We start from the raw sequence: 19,713 nt of genomic DNA, 5'->3' as shown, positions 1-19,713 counted from the left end.
CCAGCATTAGGTGCAGGAATATGTTATAGAAAGGCCATCTATAGCACAACTTCCTGAGCTCATCTGTCTTTTTATTTCGAAGGGGAACATACGTTGTGCAGAATATTGTGGACTGAAGTGCACAGCCCTCATGTATCACTGTCTTCTGCCAGGCAGTGAGATGCAGCTGTTGGCTCACCTTTTGGGGTACATGTATTGCAGCACTTTACAATACATCTCCCACACTCCTCAAAAACACAGACCCACCAAGCAGATTCTACTCTTTCCCACTGCTTCTCTAGTTGTGCTCCTATCCCTTTCTTGCACATCCACTCTTTCCCCAAGTCATCAGCCAAGAAACATGCATTGGTAATGGCTTGTTTCAAACATCTCCCTGACTCTGACAGCTCTTGGCTGTGATGGAAACCAAATGTCAGTCCTTAGGCTGGTTGAGGACAACTCTTCCTTTTTGCAAATAGCATCGCACCCCATTGAAGGAAGCACAACAACATTTGACCCTCTGGTCTCTAGTTTGGTCCTGCTCCCTCACTGCATCACTCCTCCCCAGCTCTTGCTCTCTGGAAGGGAGCCCAGCACATCTTGCCAGACACAACCATTCGAGGGACAGCCAAGTGTTCAGCAGGTTTGTCTCAGGCTCCCGCAGCCCAGTGGGTATCTCACACTCATCAGTCCAGCCTGTCAGACCAGCACATCCACAGAACAGCCCAGTGTTTCCAGAGGCCCCACTAGTGCCAGCAGGAGTGAGCGTGTCTACCCAGAATTTCTATCACAAAAGCTACCAAAAAAATGGGCCAGAAAAGCTTGCTAGTGCCCAAGAGCACAACTGCATGGGCTCTTCTGATGAAGGAAAACTTGCCTTAGGCAGATTTCCCCTACTGCACTCCCACCCACTGTGCAGTCCTCCTTTCTCTTTCCCACCCACTAGATACTGTTCTGAACTTACTTAGCTCTTCTGGCTTAACTGTCACAACTTAGATTTGTAAAGATAAGAACAAAAAAAAAAAATCCCAAATGAACAAACAAACAGAGCTGCCCCTCCTATAAAACAGGAAGTAAATAAGGAATATCGCTGGAGGGAAGACACCAACCCTACTGCCCTTCATGCCAGTGTCAATCATGCAGAGGAGGAAGAAGAGGACCGGGCTGCTGCAGCAGCTGAATCCTGGAGGGGACACAGAAATGCCCTCCAAGGCCCAGCAGTATCTCCTCATCTACCAGCCTGGGGTCACCGTATTCATCCCATGCCTCAAGGGTCCCTTAAGGTGGGTCACAGCCTGCCAATCTGCTGTCCCTGGGGCAACAGGATGCACTAGACATCCCAGCCAGGCCTAAAAGACCAGTTAACTGCACTGACAAAATCATAAAGCAAGGCTGAGCCATCTACTCAAAGCTAAGGGGAAAAAATATATTATATGTATTCCAGTTTCATTTAGCCCTTCAAGGGTAGGCTGGTCACATTTTCAAGCTAGAAGCAAGGTCTGAAGGCTTATCTGTTGCTAAAATAAAAATGGACTTTTTTAAAAATTAAAAGTCAGCATATGGGGCTTTAAGTGAAAGCATCATGTAAGATTAGACTGAAAGTAATAATTAATGCAAAAGGCAGCAAAAGTTAAGTGATAGAAGTTATAACCGGTTTTAATTTGTTCCTTATTAGTTCCATATCCCATAGTACACATCCAGCCTGGTCTGCTCAGCAGTTGCACTAGCACCAGCTGGACACAGCATCTACCTGCAGATGTCCCAAGACACAGCAACCTATGTGCAAAAAAAATTAAGAGGTCTTGGATGGAATTCAGCAGATTTATGCTATGTGGGATACAGATCTAAATTTGGATTAGAACAGCTACCTTCCTGTTAGTCATTAGCCATCCACTACCCAGAAGTAGCTACCTGTGTTTTCAAGACAACTGGCAAGTTTTCTGTATCGCTCTCAGGGGACAGTTGTGACAACTTCAATTAGCTTCTATAGATCTTACAATCAAATGAAAACGCTACAGGAAGGCAGAGCATTGCCTTCAACATAAATTACAGAAGGCATAATCACTGTTTACCAACCTCACATATCGGAGAAAAACACACTTAAAACCAAAAACGTTTTTCTTCTCAATGAAAAATGTTTCCATACCTCCATTGCTATGAAATTTTTCGCTATCGCTAATGACAAATTTAGCATGCATTCAGCTAGCAGCAAGTCAGGTTTTCTGTTGATAGAGCCCTATTTCATGTGATCATTAGTTGCAAGATTAGTTCTTTGGGAATACAGGTCTCCTTGGAGGATCAGGCAAGCTGAGCAGGTTTCCCTCAAGGGAATCACTAGTTTAATATTCAGATTCAATTCTCTTCCAAATTTCTGGCCTGACTTTCTGGTACAAAGTTTGAATACACAGTTGAAGTCATTTAGTAGAAAATACTTCATTGCCAATCTGAAATTTATATCTAGCGTGGGAACTTGTAGGCTGAACTACTAGGAGTAGCAACATGTTCTCCTTCCTGCTGATCCCCCTATCCGGGCGCATTAGGCCCCGTAACGCTGCGTTTGAGGAGAGCAGTGCAACGCACGATGCTTTGTAGACCAGTTCCCTGCATGGACGCGCCTGTCGAGGTGCAAAGCGCTGGGTCCCGCAAGCCCCCGACTACAAGCAGGTTGAAATCCACTTTAAGTGAGAATCACGTTCTCGTTTAAAGCCCCTTCCCTGGCCAGCACGACGCAACTGAGCGATGTCTGCCCAGCTCGAACGGCAGAAACCCACGCGCCGGATGCGAAGGGTGGCCGGTGCGGAGAGCAAACTGCCTTTTCCCTCCCCAGAGGAGGCCCCCAGGGCTGAGAGAGGCAGCGCTGCGGGGGAAGGGGAGCTCGGTAGCGTGCCAGGGCGGGATGGAGGATTGCAATCCCTACGACTCTTAATCGCGCATTTGAAATAATAAATCTTATTACGCCAAGCACATTAGCGTTAAGCCTTCAGCTGCAAAGTGCTCGCTGTCGCAGGCAGGGCCAGGCTCGGCCCTAGAGCAGTCTGAAAACCGACCCACCCTGAGCAGCGGCCGCCAGGGCGGGACGGGGAGCCCGTGGGCACTGCTGACACGTCCCGGCCCCAGGGACGCGCCTCCTGGCCCTCCAGATTTTGGGGGGTCTTCCCCAGAGCCCACCAGCACCACACAGACACCCCCAGCCTCTGCTCCTCCACCCCCTAAAATGCATGCAAGACCCTCCAGCCCCAGCTCGGTTCCTGCAGGTCCTGGGGAGGTGGGTCAGCACCCCTCAAAGGGGGAAGTGGGCGCCCACCAGGAGCTGCTCAGCCACCAGCAAAGACCCCCGGCAGACACCTCCGGAGAAGCAGGCTCCCCCCAGGCCAGCCCCCCATGCTGCCCCACAGCAGCTGAACACACCATTACAGAGCAGCATCCCGGGGCAGCATCACCATGCCAGGGTCCCACACAAGGCTCATTAGCTTCCAGGTGCCCTCTATCACTACTGCTAACAGCCAACTGCAACCACCTGAAGGCCAGTCTGTGGCAGCTGTAGGTCACTGAGCTTTTTTTCTGTCCGAAGGAAAGTTTTAACTACTCGCTTGCTAAGGCTCCCAGGTGGGTGATCAAGACCGTTTCTACAACCCCAAGAAGAGATTGGGGCGACCGAATCCTGTTGGACTTGGGTCTGTGCCCATCCAGCATCCTGTGGGCCCAGGGCTTTGCTCGGTGCAGAGGGAAGAAATTGTACCAAATTGCATCCCAACCACCTCTCATTCATTGTGCCAGTTTTTTCCAAGAGGTTTTAATATTCACTGGTCCTCTATACCATTTATTTAACAGGGAGCTTACCCTGAATACTCCATTTTTAGCATTTTCTGATGTGTTCCCATGCACTTAATGATATCATCAGGCTCAAATCGTCCAGTGTAAAAATCATGAGTGTTCTTAAAGCAATGCGTTTGAGTGTCTTTTGATTTTTGTGTTTTCCTAAGTCTTTCTAGGACAAAGTTATAAGCTAGAAATTGAGAGCTGGAATAAATTTTAAAATAAAATAGAAGCTAAGATTTGAATATAACACAAAAATCCAGGATAGAGGGCTCTAAAGGAGTCCTTGAATATTTGAGACACAGACCCACTGCAAGAACCAGCCGCACTGAAATTGTTCGTCTCGCTGTTCTTACATGCAAGGTGGGAATCCATGTCTGCAAAGTTTTGTAAGTGACATAGGCACCCAAAGGGAACTGAACAGGAAAAAATTCAGCCCCGAAGACCTGGCTTGTGGAGAGTAAGTAACTGAAAACCGGGTGCCTGCTGGTTCGTTCAGTCTGTGACGGGCTCTGCCGTCATTGCCCCTCGCTGGCTTTCTGCCTCTGGGGGCACTTCCACACTCTGGAGCACTGCAAGGAGCTCACTGCCCTTTTCCTGGAGATGGACCGATGTTTCATTTTCACAGTAATGGCTTTGGCCACTTGCTGCTTTGCAGCAGAGGGTTTCCTTAAATTTCCTCTCCCAGCCTCTTTCATTGGTTCAGGAGGGACAGAGAAAGTAACAGGCGCAAGGCGGAAAACGCCAGGAGGGCCCTGGAATCAGTTCGTCACCTGCGTGCTAGGCTCTGCCACCAAAACATTGCTAACTTCAAGCAAAAGCTCACCGTAAGACACAGCTGTCTCCTCGAGTCGCCAGCGTGGAGAAAACAGGGGCAGGTAAAATGAGATCTGCGTCACAGAAGAAAAGCAGATCTGATTTCACAGCAGTGCCAGGGAAGCAGCGGTCCAGAAGCCTTCATTGGCTTTCAGCTGCAAAGGCGTATCCTGCGCTCAGCGGGGAGAAAGCAGGGGATTTCTTCCCAAGAGTTTGCTCTTCAATCCTGCTGACACCCCTGATAGCTAAGAACTACCCGCGCTCATCCTCCTCCCCGTGTTTCCAACCCCAGAGCCGCTTGCACGGGTTATGCGGAGGGTGCAGGACCACGGGAGCAGGAGAGGGGGTCTTTCCTGATGGACTTTTCCCAGAATAACAATGGGATAACAACATTAAAAAAATAACAGTAATAAAGGCTGAGGCCCATCAAGCATGAGCCATGCATCCTCTGGAAGCCTTTCCATCAAACTTTAGGGAACTCTAGCTACTCCGGGTCCTTGGTGGACTCCTAACCTTCAAACCGGTGTCAGCAGGGCTTAGCGCAGAGATCACATCTTGCCCTCCAGCTTACACTGGTCGTCTAACAGAGTTTCTTGGCCACACGGAGCAGATCTGAGCCATGTGATGATCTCACCAACAGCTCATTTCATGTAGCATGGGTCCTGCTGGGGAAAGCCTCTGCTCGAATTGGAAACCTGACGCTAGGTAGCACGCGGACTTACAGCCTGGTTTTGAGGTATTTCCTTTTATTTATGAGATTCTCACTAAATTATATTTGCAATTCATTAATCCTCTCTGCTCCAAGCAGCCTTCAGGGTACAAAACCTTTTTATTGGAAGGTCCTCAGCTATCCAAGACAAACTGTGAAATCTAACAGGATAATATAGCGCCAATGAACGCAGCACTCAGCAATCTCATGCTTTTTGGAAAGACTGAATTAAATCCAGTGGTGAAAAAAACATTGATTTCACTCCTGATTTAGCACTTTAAAGGCTAACAGGGGATTACATGATGCAAATGTGTTGTTAGCAAATTAGTTGGCTTTAGGTGTTTCACCACCTTGATAAGTGGTTGGATTGCTAAGGTTGCGTTTTGCTCTTAGCTGAGCTCAGCTTTTGGGTAGCTCCACATGAGATCAGGTGGTTTTGGTGCTTTGTAGCAGAAGGGTGTAATTTCACCCTCCTGTTTCTGGGTAGTTGGGGCCAATAATGCTCTTCTTTCCCCCTTGTGCTCAGCTACAGAGGTCCAGACAAGGGCATTTCACTGCCGTTGGTGAAGACCATCTCCGGATGGGGCATTAGGCCCTAGCATACCACTGGAAACAAGACATTCACTTTGCATTTTCTTTCTTCTCTTTCTTTGTACTTTGTCTTCTCTTACCCTTTCTTTCTATAGAACATCCCCTCCAGCAACAAGAGGAAACTAATACTTGCAAAGAGCATCACACCAGACTGCAAGTGTTGCCGGTCCATGTCCTAACATAATTGTCATATAAGTGACTAGAACCTCAGCCCCCTAAACTGCTGTTTTACCATAGCCACAGAGGCACTAAAATGAGGGCATCTCATTATTTTTTCCTCATATAGAAAAAGCAATACTTTCTCAGTCCTGTCTCTGATATTTTTACTTATTGAAGACTTCTAGAAATGTGAGGAGAGGCCCAGAAGTGACACTTGCTTCCTGAGTCAACTGTGATCTCTGCAGGGTACGGGTTGTGCCCACGATGACTGATGGGGTGTACGTTGTGCCCTGAGCTGGGAAAGGGAGTCAGATCTCTGATAAGTCTTTCTCCCGTGGTCTCCAGTCCCTGAAGATGTTGCGTTTGTAGCCAGTGTTGGTGGAGGCTGGTGTTTAAAGCTGGCAGATCCATGTCTGGTCACCATTTGCTTTGGCTGGTACTCTTGCCACAGCTGGACTGATTTGCCACCCAGAAGTATCTACTTGACTGTGGGGTCATGAACACAGACTGGCTCCCGGTGCCACCCATGATGGTGGCCTGAAGGGATGGGGTGAACATGGAGGCCTCTGCCCCAGCTTGGGTCCTTCTGGCACCAACGAGGCAAATGGTTTTGATGGAGACGGCGGGTCTTGCTCCTGACCACAGCAGTGCAAGTCACTGGGCTGAGCCACTGGGCTGCCAGGGCCAGATGTTACTTGTATCAAATACTGCTGTCAGCCCTGAGTATCGCCGAATTCCTGCTTCTTTCTAAAAAGCAGCATCACGGCCAAGAGCGCTTCACCCAAACTCTGCCGGCGTTGATGCCCTCTGTACATGTGTCACCATTTGTCTCTCCCGCGCTTCCTCTAGGTTGAATGTTGTAGCTCAAGTGCTTTTGGGCTTTTGTGTTTCAGGTCAGAGCCACCACTACGTTACCAAGCCCAGATCCCGAGTCACCCCAGACACTGGGGACAGACCCCAAATTTGCTCTGAGCATCTCAGCAGGCCTCTATAGGGCATGTCAAAATCCTAACTCCAAAAATGCTGAATCTGGGGCAAGTTTCAATCCAGAAACAAAACACTTCTATATTCGAATGAGTCAGTAGCTACTGAGTGTGTGCACATTGGAATGAGTGTATGTGTGCTTGCATCACATGCACACACACATTAGTATGCCCTTGTTAACACACTTTCATTTTTAATTAAAATTAAAATCTAACTTAGATCACAAGAAAAAAAAAGTTGTTTGTATTAGTGCAGTTTCTCACAGGCAGAATCACAGCTCAAGCTGACATCATGGTCTGCTTTTGCTCAGCTCTTTTCCCAGCAAACAGCACTGTGGATGGGGAATGACCTCCTCTAGCGAAACTGCAGCGAGCCTGCTCATGCCATGGGCAAATTCCAGGCCTTGGCTGAATGGGTGTAATTCACATTCAAATCAGCTGGAATCAGGCCAACTTATTCCAGGATGGGCCTCAGTCCACAGATCCTTTCCCGAGCTTTGTTCTCAGCCTATTCAGCCCTCTGATCCCCCTTCTTCCCAGAGGGACATTGTGGGAAAGCCTGGATCCCTCCCTCTGCTTTAAGGGTTAGGATAGGTCTGGGAGCTGAGACACCCAGGGAAGGATGCTCCTGCTCCGGGGGCGAGGACGAGCAAGGATCCAGGGCTGCTCTGCAGCACAAGGAACAGAAACACTATGACCTTTCATTTGTTTTTCTTTTTATGGCCGCTCCTCTCTTCCCCTCCTCCATGAGTTTCCCTTGAAACCATAGATACGGAAGAAATTGCTCGCCGGCTCTGAGATACCCATTTTGCAAACAGAGGAGGCTGACAAATTCTGCCTGGGGCTTGTAGATGCTGCTGGCACATCCCACTGCTCCAGAGCCCGAGTCCCCAGGAGGGGCCCAAGCAGCCCCAAGAGCTCCCGCAGACAAGCCTGTGGCTGGGGCTCGGCCATCGCTGTGGCCGTTTGCTGAGCTGCCTGGAAGGACAGCAGGAAAACGCTAAAAATCCTAGACGAAGGCCCGAAGTGCTGCCAGCATCCTATCCTTTTCCAATGACCTTTCTTGAGTCTCTGCTTGCTCAAAGACTGGTTTTGTAGCTTGCTGATCCCTGGTCTGAGTGCTTGGTTCCTGGGTAGGGCACCTAGCACGTGGGACAAAAATAATATTTAAAGACAAATACATAAAATGAATGAAAAATTTTATTTGGATTTTTCTCTAGACACCTATGAGTTCCTAGGCAAATTTTTTCTGAATATGTTAAAATGCAGGTACTGCATGAGGTATCTCACATCTGCTGTGTTCTCACCCTTTACCAAGGTCATCTGGCGTCTCTTTATGAAGCTCTATTTCTATAAGGTCATTGTACTATACAGCTTTGTTTCCAATGGTTTAAAATTAGTTACAGAATTATAAGCAATCACATATTTATGTAAGGGGGGGGTTAATAAGCACTCAGAATATGAACAAACTCTCTTTTAGGATTTTGTTCATTTTTATGATGTTTCTCCCCATTTATTTTACAGGCCCTGGAGAACACAGGCTGAAAAAAAAGAGTTTATAAGAGATCATAAAAGAAAGAATGGGCATATATTTCACTGCATTTTGAACAGCCATGTTAAAAGAAAAAACCCAGCAATGCTTTTTATTCAGGTGTTAGCCAATTTTCAGCCAGTCTGAACAGTCCTTGCTCTGCCTGAGATCGGCGCTGTCTCTTTTCTCCCAGGCTTTTCTCTGGAGTACCTGGCTAAAGCCGCCAAGCTCTCTGCAAGCATGAGAGCATCTGTTTTGACAACAGCCCAAGGAGGTGAGGGGCTGGCGCCACTTTGCTTTGTGGACCAGGTCACTCAAAAAAAAGTCCCAATAGCCATTAATTTCAGGAGCTCAAGTAAGTGAAAAGCCCCAAGACCTGAGTTTCAGGGTTTTTGGCACTGTGAAGCCCTCTGTATGTTCAAGACTGCTCCTACTGACCTCTGTCAAAGCTGCAGGCACTTGGCACTTCTGTAAATGAAACTTTCAGGTCTTCAGCAAGCATCCAGAAAAACGAACAAAGCATATTTAATTGCCACTTGCAGTCCAACACCCCAGAGGGACTCAGTCTGGATGCTGACACATCCTCATCCTGCCACTGGGTGCATCCCACACCCTCCTTGGCTTCCTGCCCCCACCACAAGGGATGGCCCAAACCCACAGGCAGCACAGCAGGCGTCCCACAGGCCAACGCTGCTGTGCCGACCGCACCAGGAAAGCAGGTCCTGAAAAGAAGAAGGCATTGGTGGTCATGGTGGTGGCTCTCCCAAAGCACATGCTGAAGGACAGCAGAGCTGGCCACCAGATTTGCACAAACCAGGGGCTCTCCAAGACCAGAAGGGTGTAAGTCCCCAGGGAGCCCAAAGTTCCACCTCTATCATCTGTGCAATTGCTTACATGTCCCACGTGGCATCATTTCTGGCCCCTGTTTTTATGGCAAACTTCTTGAAACAAGAGAAAACAGCTAGTGAATAATTCATTATGAACCCTCCTGTTTGTACTCAAGCCTCTCTGCTTGTTTGCAAACAGGGTTATCTGTACCACGAAGAGCCATTCCCCTAGCGCTGCTGGGAACAAAGGCTCCCTTTTTGTGGCTGTTTATCCAAAGTACATGGAGAGGGAGCGGAAGGAGGTGGTGAAAGGACAGTGGAGATCCCGGCAAGGTCACCCTTCGCGGAGCAGAGGTGCCTCCGAGGGAGGCGGGCTCACGACTCGCAGCTGCGAGTTTATCCTGTGTTTATCTGCCGGCTCCGTTCCCCTTGCCTTCTCCTGGCTTGCGGATGATAACCAACCATCCTCCCATGCTAGGCAGACCGCTTCTGACTTCAGTAATGGAACTGGAATAGCGAAAATGAAGCAAACTAGCAAACGAACGCGCGCAGTGGGCACATTCTGTGGGGTGAGCAGCAGGGCTGGGCACTGCGCTACCACACGGGGACAGGAACGGACACCCAGCGGGAACCGGGACTCTGAGCTATGCCGGAAAGCTGGGTAGAAATATCATGCCTCTTTGAAAGGTGGCACCTCTTGGCTCCCCCTGGGTTCATACCTGCACCCTCAGTCTGGAGTCTGGCGGAGCAACAAAATCCGCTCTGGGCCATCATTCCTGAAAACGTTGTCACCCCCAGCCCGAATCGCCAAGTCCCCACCATAAAAGCCGCAGCAATACATGGAGCACGGCGAAGACACCTTGTCAGCTCTGGGCTCGCTCCCAACCTGCTCCCAACCTGCCCTCCCCGCTGGGAGCTCAGGAAAGCGCCAGGAGAGCTCGCCTGCCAGTCCAAAGGCAAAGCAGTAAATAGAGGTGGAAGAGCTGCAGTTACTGGCTGGCTCTAAAGGGATCCGCACCAGTCCTTTCCTGTCTGACTGGGTGCAATAGCAGCACCAGAGATGCTTTACGCATCCCGGACTCCTGGTGGCTCTCACTTTATCTTTTGGTGGTGGCATCTTACACTAGCATCTCACAGCAGGATTTCTGATAAGAGCTCAATCCACGGCTTTGTCAGCAAAGCGAGGCTCGAACCCAGCCGTGGCTCCCCGTGCAGATCGCGCAGCCAGCCTCTCCTTCAGCGCTTCGAAGCCCTGGTGAAAAAATAAACCTAAGTCCTTGGAGTGCTGACGGCCCCTCTGAGCTTCCAGGCAGCCTCGCCAGTGGCCTGAAGGAGCCTGTGACACATTTCCAGCCTATGCAGGCGAAGGGTGGGCTGAAGGATGCTTGCAAATACGAGGCCTGGTGTGCAGAGTGCTTTGGGGGTAGAGGTCCCCAGTAAGGACAAGACGGTCCTCAGGAAACGGCTGCCGGCCGCGATAACTGCTCTGCTCGCTTTGCCCTGGGGAGCTCAGCCCGTCGGGCCGCCAGCCAGTGATGGCTTAAATTATTTTACTTTCAACTCACCCTGAATCGGTAGAAAGTTATTTTACTTGATGCACCTCCCTCCCCGGCTTGACACGACTGTCAGTCAGCGACAGCCTGCTGCATTTCTCGGTCACGGCTTGCTGTGCTTAGGCCGCCGCCGGTGCTTGGCGGAAATTTTCTTTTTTTATTATTATTTTTTTTCCCCCTGAACATGAAAATCTGCACCAGCAAATGAAATCTCGTCCGTGTTACACCTGCAGTAGCTTTGGATTTACTGCAGGGGGGAACCTTCAGCTGCCGATACGCTTGCTCCCGCAGCAGTGCAACTTCGGACAGGCACCAAAAGTCAGCGGCGCGCGGCGGCAGGACCGTCACCATCGGGAAGGAAAGCGCCGGTGGTCCCAAAGAAAGCAAATTGTCGGTTTTCCAAAGAGTTTGAGAGCATGAGATGTAAATAACACCACCCCCTCCCAAAAAAAAAAGGGGGGGAAAACTAAGACAGAAAGAGAATCCCACATTTGGGGGAGGGCAGTTAAAATGATTAGTTTGCTTCTCTCAGAGCTCGTGCTTTTTTTGCGCCCGGCTCGTGGCAGGCCCCAGCTTTGCCGGTTTTCACCTGCGCAAGGCACGATCACGTCTAGGGAGAGACCAACACTGCTCGGGACACTCAAAGGCAACAGCTGAATTTGCCTTACAAACGCAGCGGGAGGCCAACGCTACGGAGAGGGAAGTCTACTGGAAAATATTATTTTCCAGCTCCTAGGAAAGCAGTGTAACCCAGAAAGACTTTAAAAGACTAATACAACAGAGCAAGGGACGCGTTCCTCGTACGGGGTCAGGAAGGCATCGCTGCCGGCAGAGCACGTGGCACATGCTCAGCTTCGAAGCCGCCTCCAGCAGTTTCGGCGGGAGTTAATTTAAATTAATTCCCAAGTCAGGGCGCCGAGAGGCTCCATCTGCTCAGCACGGCCCCAGCGGCCACTGTGCCCCATGCAGGACCGGGGCTGGGGATGGGGCAGCGAGGCAGCAGGAGACACAGCGTGCTGAAGAGCGCAGTGTTTGCAAGCCCAGGCAGACCTGCAGGATGAGATGGACTGAGTTACTGCGGCGACGTAGATAATTAAGTTGGAATCCACTTTTTTTTTTTTGAATGACTCAAGAAAATATTAACTAACGCATCTAATAAACTTAAAAACTTGATTTAACTCTTCTCGCTGTTCTTGCAATACTTGGTCGTCTTTGTGAGATTATTTTGTGGCACTTTTTTTTCCTTTAAGCACTGCAAACATTTTCTTCTGAAGGGCACTTCAAGGAAGGGGCTGGCTGATCATTTGCAAGAGTGCTTGTTACTTGGAGGCAGTCTCCCGTGTTGCTTGGTAATGCTCCAGGATACCTAGCAATGATTCACTCCTAAGCTGTGCGCACCCTCTGCCACCCTTGGTTTTCACAAAACATGTCCGTGTGCAATAGCAAGCCAAGTGCCAGGGCCACTGGCCAGGCCAGCAAGAAGAACGTGAGCCTCATGTGCAGTCAGCTCCAGTCGGTGGCACCTGAGGTTGGGAAAGTATCGAACACGGACAGTGTCCGCTCCGCGCGGCCCGCTGCCTCCAGAGCTGCTTGTCGGAAGCCTGCAGCACGGGCGATTCCTCGGGCCACCAATAGTGTCCTTAACTCAGCGAAACCAGAGGAGACCTTCATGTGTCGGGAGCGAGGACAACACTCAAGGCAGCATAGGCTGGTGGCACGAAAGAAAACACAGACAAACAAGTCTCATCGCAAAAGAGTGGGGAACAACTGCAAGAAAAAAAGTGCTTTAAAAGCCCGCAGAACCCAACCACCAAGCCTCGGGCGCTTCGAAAGGAGCGCGGAGGCCCAGCCGATGGCCGGCCGGCCGCGCAGGGCATGGCCGCGGCTCTCGGCACCCCGGGGCCTTCCTCCCCCTCCGCCCGCACAGCCGCGCACACCCGCCTCCCTCCCCTCCGCTCCCGCCGGACAGCCCGGCATTCCCGCTCCCGGGGGCGCCCGAGCCCCCCAAGGGCTGCCGGCAGGGAGGGGAGGCCGAGGGGCCCCCGCTCCCTGCCGACGGGCCGCGGGAAAGTGCCCAAGGCCTTGCCCGAGCACCAGGACCGACACAGGAAAAAAATCCCTCCCGTTTCCCGCGGTCGGCTGCCGCCGGGCCCGCGGGCGTCCCCGCTGGAAGCGGCCGCCCAGGGCGTCGGGTTGCAGCGCAGCGCAGCGAGCTTGCGGCGAGCGAGCCGACCTTTCGGCGGCGCTTAGCAGCAAGGCTCAGTTGCTTCTCACTCTCACTATTTATACCAGTCTCCCTATTTATACCTATTTGTTTTTGTCGCACATTTGATCTCCCCTTCACCTTTCGTAAGCTTGTTAGCTCTTTTTCATACCTATTTTCCGAGCTGAAGGTACAGTAGAAAGCAAATAACGTGCAAAAACGGCAGGTAGCAAGCGGCGGGTTCGGCCTCCCTGCACAGCGCGTGCATCCGGCCAGGCCAGGCTCGCTTTTGCGAGCAAGGACCGTGCTCGCGCTGAGACGACACCGCTGGCGAGCAAGAAGGTCCCCTCGAGCGCGGCCAGAAGCAGGGGCGGACGAGCCCGCGCGTTGGCTCCCCGCAGCAGCAGGCCCTGCTTCACCCGAGGTCTGCAGGGAAACACAGCTTTCCTCCGCCGCCGTGCCCGAGCCTTTCCAAGCGGCAGATGTAAAGAGGAACAGAGGCTGTTGTAATGAGCTTAGGGGTGTTCACGAGCCACAGTGCGAAAGGCAGACGTGTGGCTGGTGCGTTACCTACGAGCGTGCTCTGGGAACCAGGGGGCAACGAGCCCACGCTGCGCGCGGCTGGCTGCTTGCTCAGAGCCGTGCCCAGCGGGGAAGGCGTCTCGCGCCCTGACTGTAAAGCACCGTATCATTTTTCTAACCTTTTCGTATTACTGATCCTTTCTTTTTTTTCCCTCCCAGTTGTGGAGAGAGAAATGCCGAGCGTGAGGTCAGCAGAAAGCATTGCATGGCACAACTATTCTTCCCCTAAAGCGGTGCGCTGAAGGCCACCCGAAGCCCTCCGGGCTGGCGACTGCAGTAGCAGAGACCGGCTGCCGCGTGCGCGCGGGGGGCAAGGGAGGCCCGAGGCTGACCCCCTCGGGCCCTGCGCTTCACCTGTGCCAAGGCCAGGCTGCTACATCGCCGTGATAAGCGTAATCCTCTTAGGCAAGCACATCAAACAAATAGCTGTTCGCGATTGCAGACCTTGTCTCGGCAAACCTAACCCCGGGTTAAATATGTGCTGAGCGCACAGTCCGGCAGCCTGGCACAGCGCGGGCCCTCGGAGAGATTCGCAGGGCTCTCCGGTGCCGCAGGACCCCGCAGTAGGAGCTCTCCGAGGCGCAGGCACGTGCCTGGGAGCGTGCGCCGGAGAGCCTTCGCTCTCTTTCCCCTTCACTTCTTGTGCAGAAGAGGACAGATGACTCTCGTGTCAGGCTGTTTTGCTTCTATATTTATGTCCTGCCTTAGGCTCACAATGTTCAGCTCAGATGCAATCCAGTCTGGTCGTATTAATACATCCGGGATAATATTTTTAACAACCTACATCAAGCTGAAGGCTACAGTCATCCGCAGGCACTAGGAGCTCCTGGACCCCTCTCATCTGCTCGCTTACAAAACAGAAAGCTTCCCCGAGAGGTTCCTTTCCCCTTCCTGTGTTTTGAGGGACAGGTACATTTTTCTGCTTCCCTCTGATACACTGAATCAAATTTAATCTCTGCTGTAGCTATGGGAGCTTCTGTAGATTTCAGAAAGGATGAAGGTGGCTCATTTATTATAGGTGCCAAAATCAAGGCTTAAGGAGGAGTGGCCTGCAAACCTAGCCAACATAAATAGGATGCTGGTGGCGTTGATCTGCAACCATCCTGAGGCCTCGAGATACAGCCACAGCTAAAGGACCATCTTCTAACTCGTCTGGCAAGCGAGCACACCGATTCAGCAAATCCCTCCCCTTATCACAAACGTCCTGGTGCCGCCCCGGGACAAGGACAGCGGCGCTTTCCTCGGCCGCCGGATCGCTGCACGGGAGCCCAGCGTTTGCCGACCGGCGCTTGGCAGCCCGCTGCTCTCGGCCTGAATTCGCGAAGGCCGCGCAGCCCCGTCCCTCGCGGCTCCGGCAGGCCGACGCTGGGCCTACCACCTCGCCGCCCGCTTCGCTTCTGCCAGAATGCTTCTCTGCACCCTCTAGCAAGGAACCCAGAACTAAAAACAAGTTTCAGGGCCTAAATATTGTGTTGCTCCACTATTGGACGTTGACAGACTCAGCATTTCCACAATACCAGTTTAGCCTCCCATCGACCAGGACTGACATTTGGGAGCTCTCAAACTTCGTGTGAAGCACTTCTGCACATAGACAGCGGGGCGGAAAGCGCGGTTCGTTCGGATTCCAGCACTACCGCATCAGGCACTCGATCCCGGGCCTGGTGGAGAGATTTCCTTTCCAAAATGAAGCGTTTCATAGCTTGCTTTGGGATCCCACGTGTCATCTGGGATGCGAATTTTTGGAACGGTGTCGTGTTAGCTCAGCAGCAGCTGGGAAGCAGAAGAAACAAGAGATGGCTGGGTCGCTGCGCTCTTCCCAAAGCGGATTTTCTTTCACGCTGCGGGTCGGGAAGGAGCTGACCCTATAACGCAGCCGAGAAAGCAAAGCAGCAGGGTTACGGGCAGCTCGGGCTCCGAGCGCAGCGATGACTCACGCGAAGTCAGGAGAGGAGCGCGAGCACGCTGAGGAGGAGGAGGCGGGTGCTGAGAAAGAGTGGGGCAGGGAGCGGAGGTTTCGGGGCCTCGCCCGAGCGCGGCGGCGGCACTGGCGCGGCCGCTCAACCCCGGGGCCGGGGCCGGGGCCAGGGCCGGCACAGCAGCCGCTGCAAGGAACGGCCGAGCCTTCCCCCCGCCCCGCTCCGCTCCACCATGCGCACGGGTTCCCCCGGCGCCAAGCGGCCGCCGCTTGGCCGCTGCGCTGCCGGAGCCATCGCTGCCATGCGCCAGGGAGCCTGCGATAAGCCCTCTCATAGCCAGGGAAGTAATAAGATCAAGATACTTAATTCAAAGTGATTAAAACCAGGCTGGACTGAAAACAAACAAGTCGCATCCGTGCGTTTGTATGGAAAATATATGTATGTATACTGTAACAAAATTCAAACCTCTCCAGGCCATCATCAGCGCTGGGCACGCTAGTAGCTATTTATTGGGCAAACGCAGCTTTTCTCCGGTGCAGAGGAGGCCGCAGACAGGCTGGGTTTCCTCCAGGCACGCGCGCGCTCCAAACGCGTTGGACACCGCTCGGTCCCGAGCCCGGGCTGCAGACGCAGCCCCTTCTTAAACCGTTTATTCTGATCCCGAGGTTCGGCACAAATTATCCAGCGCCTGAAGTAACAGGACGCGACCGCGACGCAAGCAGCCCGGAGCGAGCAGGAAGCGGCGGAAGGAGCTGCCTTTAGCGAGTTTTCATCTGGGATCGGACCTGATCGGCGAGACTGGGTTTTCTGCGCCGCGGCTGGCGCGCGAGGCGGCGCCGGGGCAGCCCGGGGCCGCCCGTACGCGGGCCGCCGTTTCGGGGCGAGCAGGGGCGAGGGCCGCGTCGCCGAAGCCTCCTCTTCCCGGCCGGTTTCCTGCCCCGCCGTAGGCACCACGAAAGGCGCAGTCGTTGCTCCCCGGGGGCTCGGAGGAGGGCTGGCTACAGCGAGTGCTTCCTCCCCGGCCCTCCAAAGCCCTCAGGAAATCTGAGGCTTCCTCCCACGCGGGCGATGCGGCCCACGTCCAACGCGCGGCGCCGGGGAGGGGCAGGAAGGCTCGGAGCCCCCCCGGAGCGGGCCGGACCCCCACGCTCGCCGCGCCAGGCCCCTCACGCCACGGCCTTAACGAACGTCGTTAAGCAGCAGGAGCGAGGCCTGATGAGGGAAGAGCAACGGGCTGGTGTCAACAACGCGCAGCTGAGGTCCGTTACGCGTCGGCAGCGTGGCGGATCCCCGGGTGCCCACAGCTCCATGTGCCCAGGACCCCGCCGACCCTGGACCACATGTGCCCAAGACCCCATAACTTCGGGACCCCACACCCAAGAACCCGATACAGCCTGGACCTCCTGCCCCAGGACCCCACGTGCCCAGAACTCCATGCTCCAGGGCCTGATACCCCCAGGATGCCTCAGCCCTGGACCCTGCACCCCAGCACCCCCACACCACAGGTCCCCACACCCTCAGGACTCCGTGTGCCCAGGACCCCCATCCCAGGACCCCCACACCCACAGACCCCACACACTCAGGACTCCATGTGCCCAGGCCCCCCACCCCAGGACCCCCACACCCCAGGTCCCCACACCCCCAGACCCCACACACTCAGGACTCCATGTGCCCAGGCCCCCCACCCCAGGACCCCCACACCCCAGGTCCCCCCCACCCCCAGACCCCATAAACCCCTGTGCCCAGGCCCCCACAGCCCCCCGACCCCCATACCCCTTCGGCCCGCACCCCAGCCCCCCGGCGGCGGGGGCGGGCGCCCCCCCGCCCCGGGGCGGAGGCCCCGCCCCGCGCGGGCGGCCCCGCCCCCCTCCGCCGCGACATCTCGGGGACTCCGCGCCGCCAGCCAAGTTTCTTGGAACTTTGCCTCCCGTGACGCACACAATGGTGCAGGGCCCCGTCCTCTCGCCGCAGCCAATGGGCAGCGGGGGGAGCCCGGGCGGCCGCCAATCCGCGGCGGCTGGACAGTTCCCCGGTCCTGACCGACCTTCACCGCCCGCGGCGGGGGTGGGGATAAAAGGCGGCGGCGGCGGCGGCGCGCTCCGGCCCCGTCCGCGTCCGCGTCCCCCGCGCCGGGCACCGCCGCGCCGCGCCGCGCCGGGCACCGCCGCGCCGCGCCCCCCGCGCCGGGCAGCGGCGCCTCCCGCGCGGCCGGCGCCGAGGCGCGAGCGGCGAGGCGAGGTGAGCGCGGGCGGGCGGGGAGCGCGGCGCGGGGAGGGGACCCGCTCCGCTGCCCCGCGCTCCCGTGCGCCGAGCGGCGCCGGCGCAGCGCGGGCAGCGGGATCCCGGTTGCGGGGCGGGGGGCGCCGCGCCGCGCCGCCGCCGCCGCGGCTAACGCCCGTGCGCTCCCGCAGGTCCCGGGGCCGATGCGGCCGCTGGGCGCCGAGGCGGGAGGAGGCCCCCGGCGGAGCGCCGCCGCCGCCCGCCATGCCCTGGAGCGTCCGGTGGGTGGGCGGCCGCGGCGGGCAGTCGCAGAAGCAGTGCAAGAAGTCCTCCTTCGCCTTCTACCAGGCGGTGAGGGACCTGCTGCCCGCCTGGCTGCTGGAGGACATGCGGACCATGGAGGTCTTCCACTGGGAGGACGGGGGCAAGGTGAGCGTGTATTCGCCCTCGGAGGCCCTGCTCTACGCGCTGGTGCACGACCACCACTCCTACGCCCAGCACCTGCTGACTAAGTTCCCCCAGGGCGCCCTGGCCGTGCCCAGCCAGAGCTTCAGCTGCTGCCAGTCGTCCGCCCCGCACCTGGCCATGGCCGTCCGCTACAACCGGGTCCGCATCCTCTTCCGAATCCTCAAGGCCATCCGGGACTTCCCGGCCAGCGACAGAGCCGGCCACCTGGACCGCAAGGGCTGCAGTCGCGTGGAAGGTGGCAAGACGGCCTTGCACGTGGCCTGCGAGCTGGTGAGACCCGAGTGCCTGCTCCTGCTGCTCGGGCACGGCGCGTCGCCCTGCCTGCGCGACTCCTCCGGGAATACTCCGCTCGACACCCTGCTGCAGCAGATCGGCCAGACGCCCGCCGTTAACATGCGTGCCAAGCTCCTCTGCCTCGACTGCCTCATCTTCTTCGTGCCTCAGGACCTGCAGTTCCCGATGAAACAGCTGCTGTTGGACAACCAGCAACGGTGGCAGGACCTCTTAGGGGAGAGCCGGTTCCAGTGCCTGGTGGGCTTGGCCCCCCCGTCGCTCTTCGTCAGCGCCATGCGCGTTTTAATCAGGACCATTTCGCCTGAGCAGTTCCCGGAGGCTCTGGACGATCTGCCTCTGCCGCATTTTCTAAAGCCTTTGGACTTGAAATTGGAGAGCTAGGGAGTTTGTACCAGAGCCTCCCGCTCCCATGACAGAAATAGACTATTGTGCTAAAACTGTCTCGGCACACAAAGCTGCTAAGGCAGCAGCAAAGTGTCTGTTTTAATTAGAACTATTTTTTAGAAGAATTGTATCTGGCACTTTACAATATATTTTATTTAAAAATTCTTGTGGTGAGGTGTGTTCAACACTGCATTTTATAAAAAAACATTATACAGCATGTACAAATGAGGATGTGTGGGAGAATGTATTTGTAAATACGTCTAAATAAACCAGTAGCAGATATGATCAAAATACAAATCAAGCAGCTGAAAATTCTGAAATGGTATGTGCCTTGAGAAAGTGTGTGGAGGGGGGAAAACGTATCTTTTAGGATTTCCCTGTTACATAACCTTAGCAGTACTGGAACAGGATGACTCCTTTTTTGCAGCTCTCCTAATACATCTTGGCAGGGATGTGGATTTTTTCTAAAGGCACAGATGAAAACTTCCTAATCTTGTACACAAAACCAGAGAGAAGCCAGATACTATTAAAATCTCTCTAAACAAGGCTGGCAGGGATATGCAGCTGAACAAAATATATTTTAAAATATACATAAATAACAGTTGGTTTCCTTGCAAAGTTCTTTCTGCTCCTCTTGCAGAGCCAAGGGTGCTGCTTGTCAGGCGGAGAGGAGGGCAGGAAC

The 19,713-nt window shown here is 54.3% G+C and overlaps 1 protein-coding gene and 1 long non-coding RNA gene across 3 annotated transcripts; one reads left to right on the top strand and one right to left on the bottom strand.

Annotated features, from left to right (window-relative positions):
- Positions 1-16,145: 16,145 nt before the first annotated feature.
- On the bottom strand, positions 16,146-17,656 carry LOC134140974 (uncharacterized). The gene is made up of 2 exons (XR_009958515.1): positions 17,604-17,656; positions 16,146-16,877 (listed from the first exon to the last, which is right to left on the bottom strand). It is a non-coding gene; the product is annotated as an uncharacterized LOC134140974 (long non-coding RNA).
- Positions 17,657-18,044: 388 nt separating this feature from the next.
- On the top strand, positions 18,045-19,328 carry ANKRD9 (ankyrin repeat domain 9). 2 transcript variants are annotated; one of them, XM_062576764.1, is made up of 2 exons: positions 18,068-18,314; positions 18,408-19,328. In XM_062576764.1, the coding sequence occupies exons 1-2, from the start codon at positions 18,150-18,152 to the stop codon at positions 19,026-19,028; spliced, it is 786 nt and encodes a 261-aa protein (XP_062432748.1). In that variant the 5' UTR covers positions 18,068-18,149; the 3' UTR covers positions 19,029-19,328. The 2 variants fall into 2 exon arrangements, with proteins under 2 accessions (XP_062432749.1, XP_062432748.1); XM_062576765.1 differs by having other exon boundaries at positions 18,045-19,328.
- The last annotated feature ends 385 nt before the right edge of the window (positions 19,329-19,713 follow it).

The sequence above is a fragment of the Rhea pennata genome, chromosome 5 (assembly GCF_028389875.1).
Source record: "Rhea pennata isolate bPtePen1 chromosome 5, bPtePen1.pri, whole genome shotgun sequence".
NCBI classification, from domain to species: Eukaryota; Metazoa; Chordata; class Aves; order Rheiformes; family Rheidae; genus Rhea; species Rhea pennata.
The sequence above is the reverse complement of the archived record's forward strand: the minus strand, read 5'-3'. Positions and strand labels throughout refer to the sequence as shown.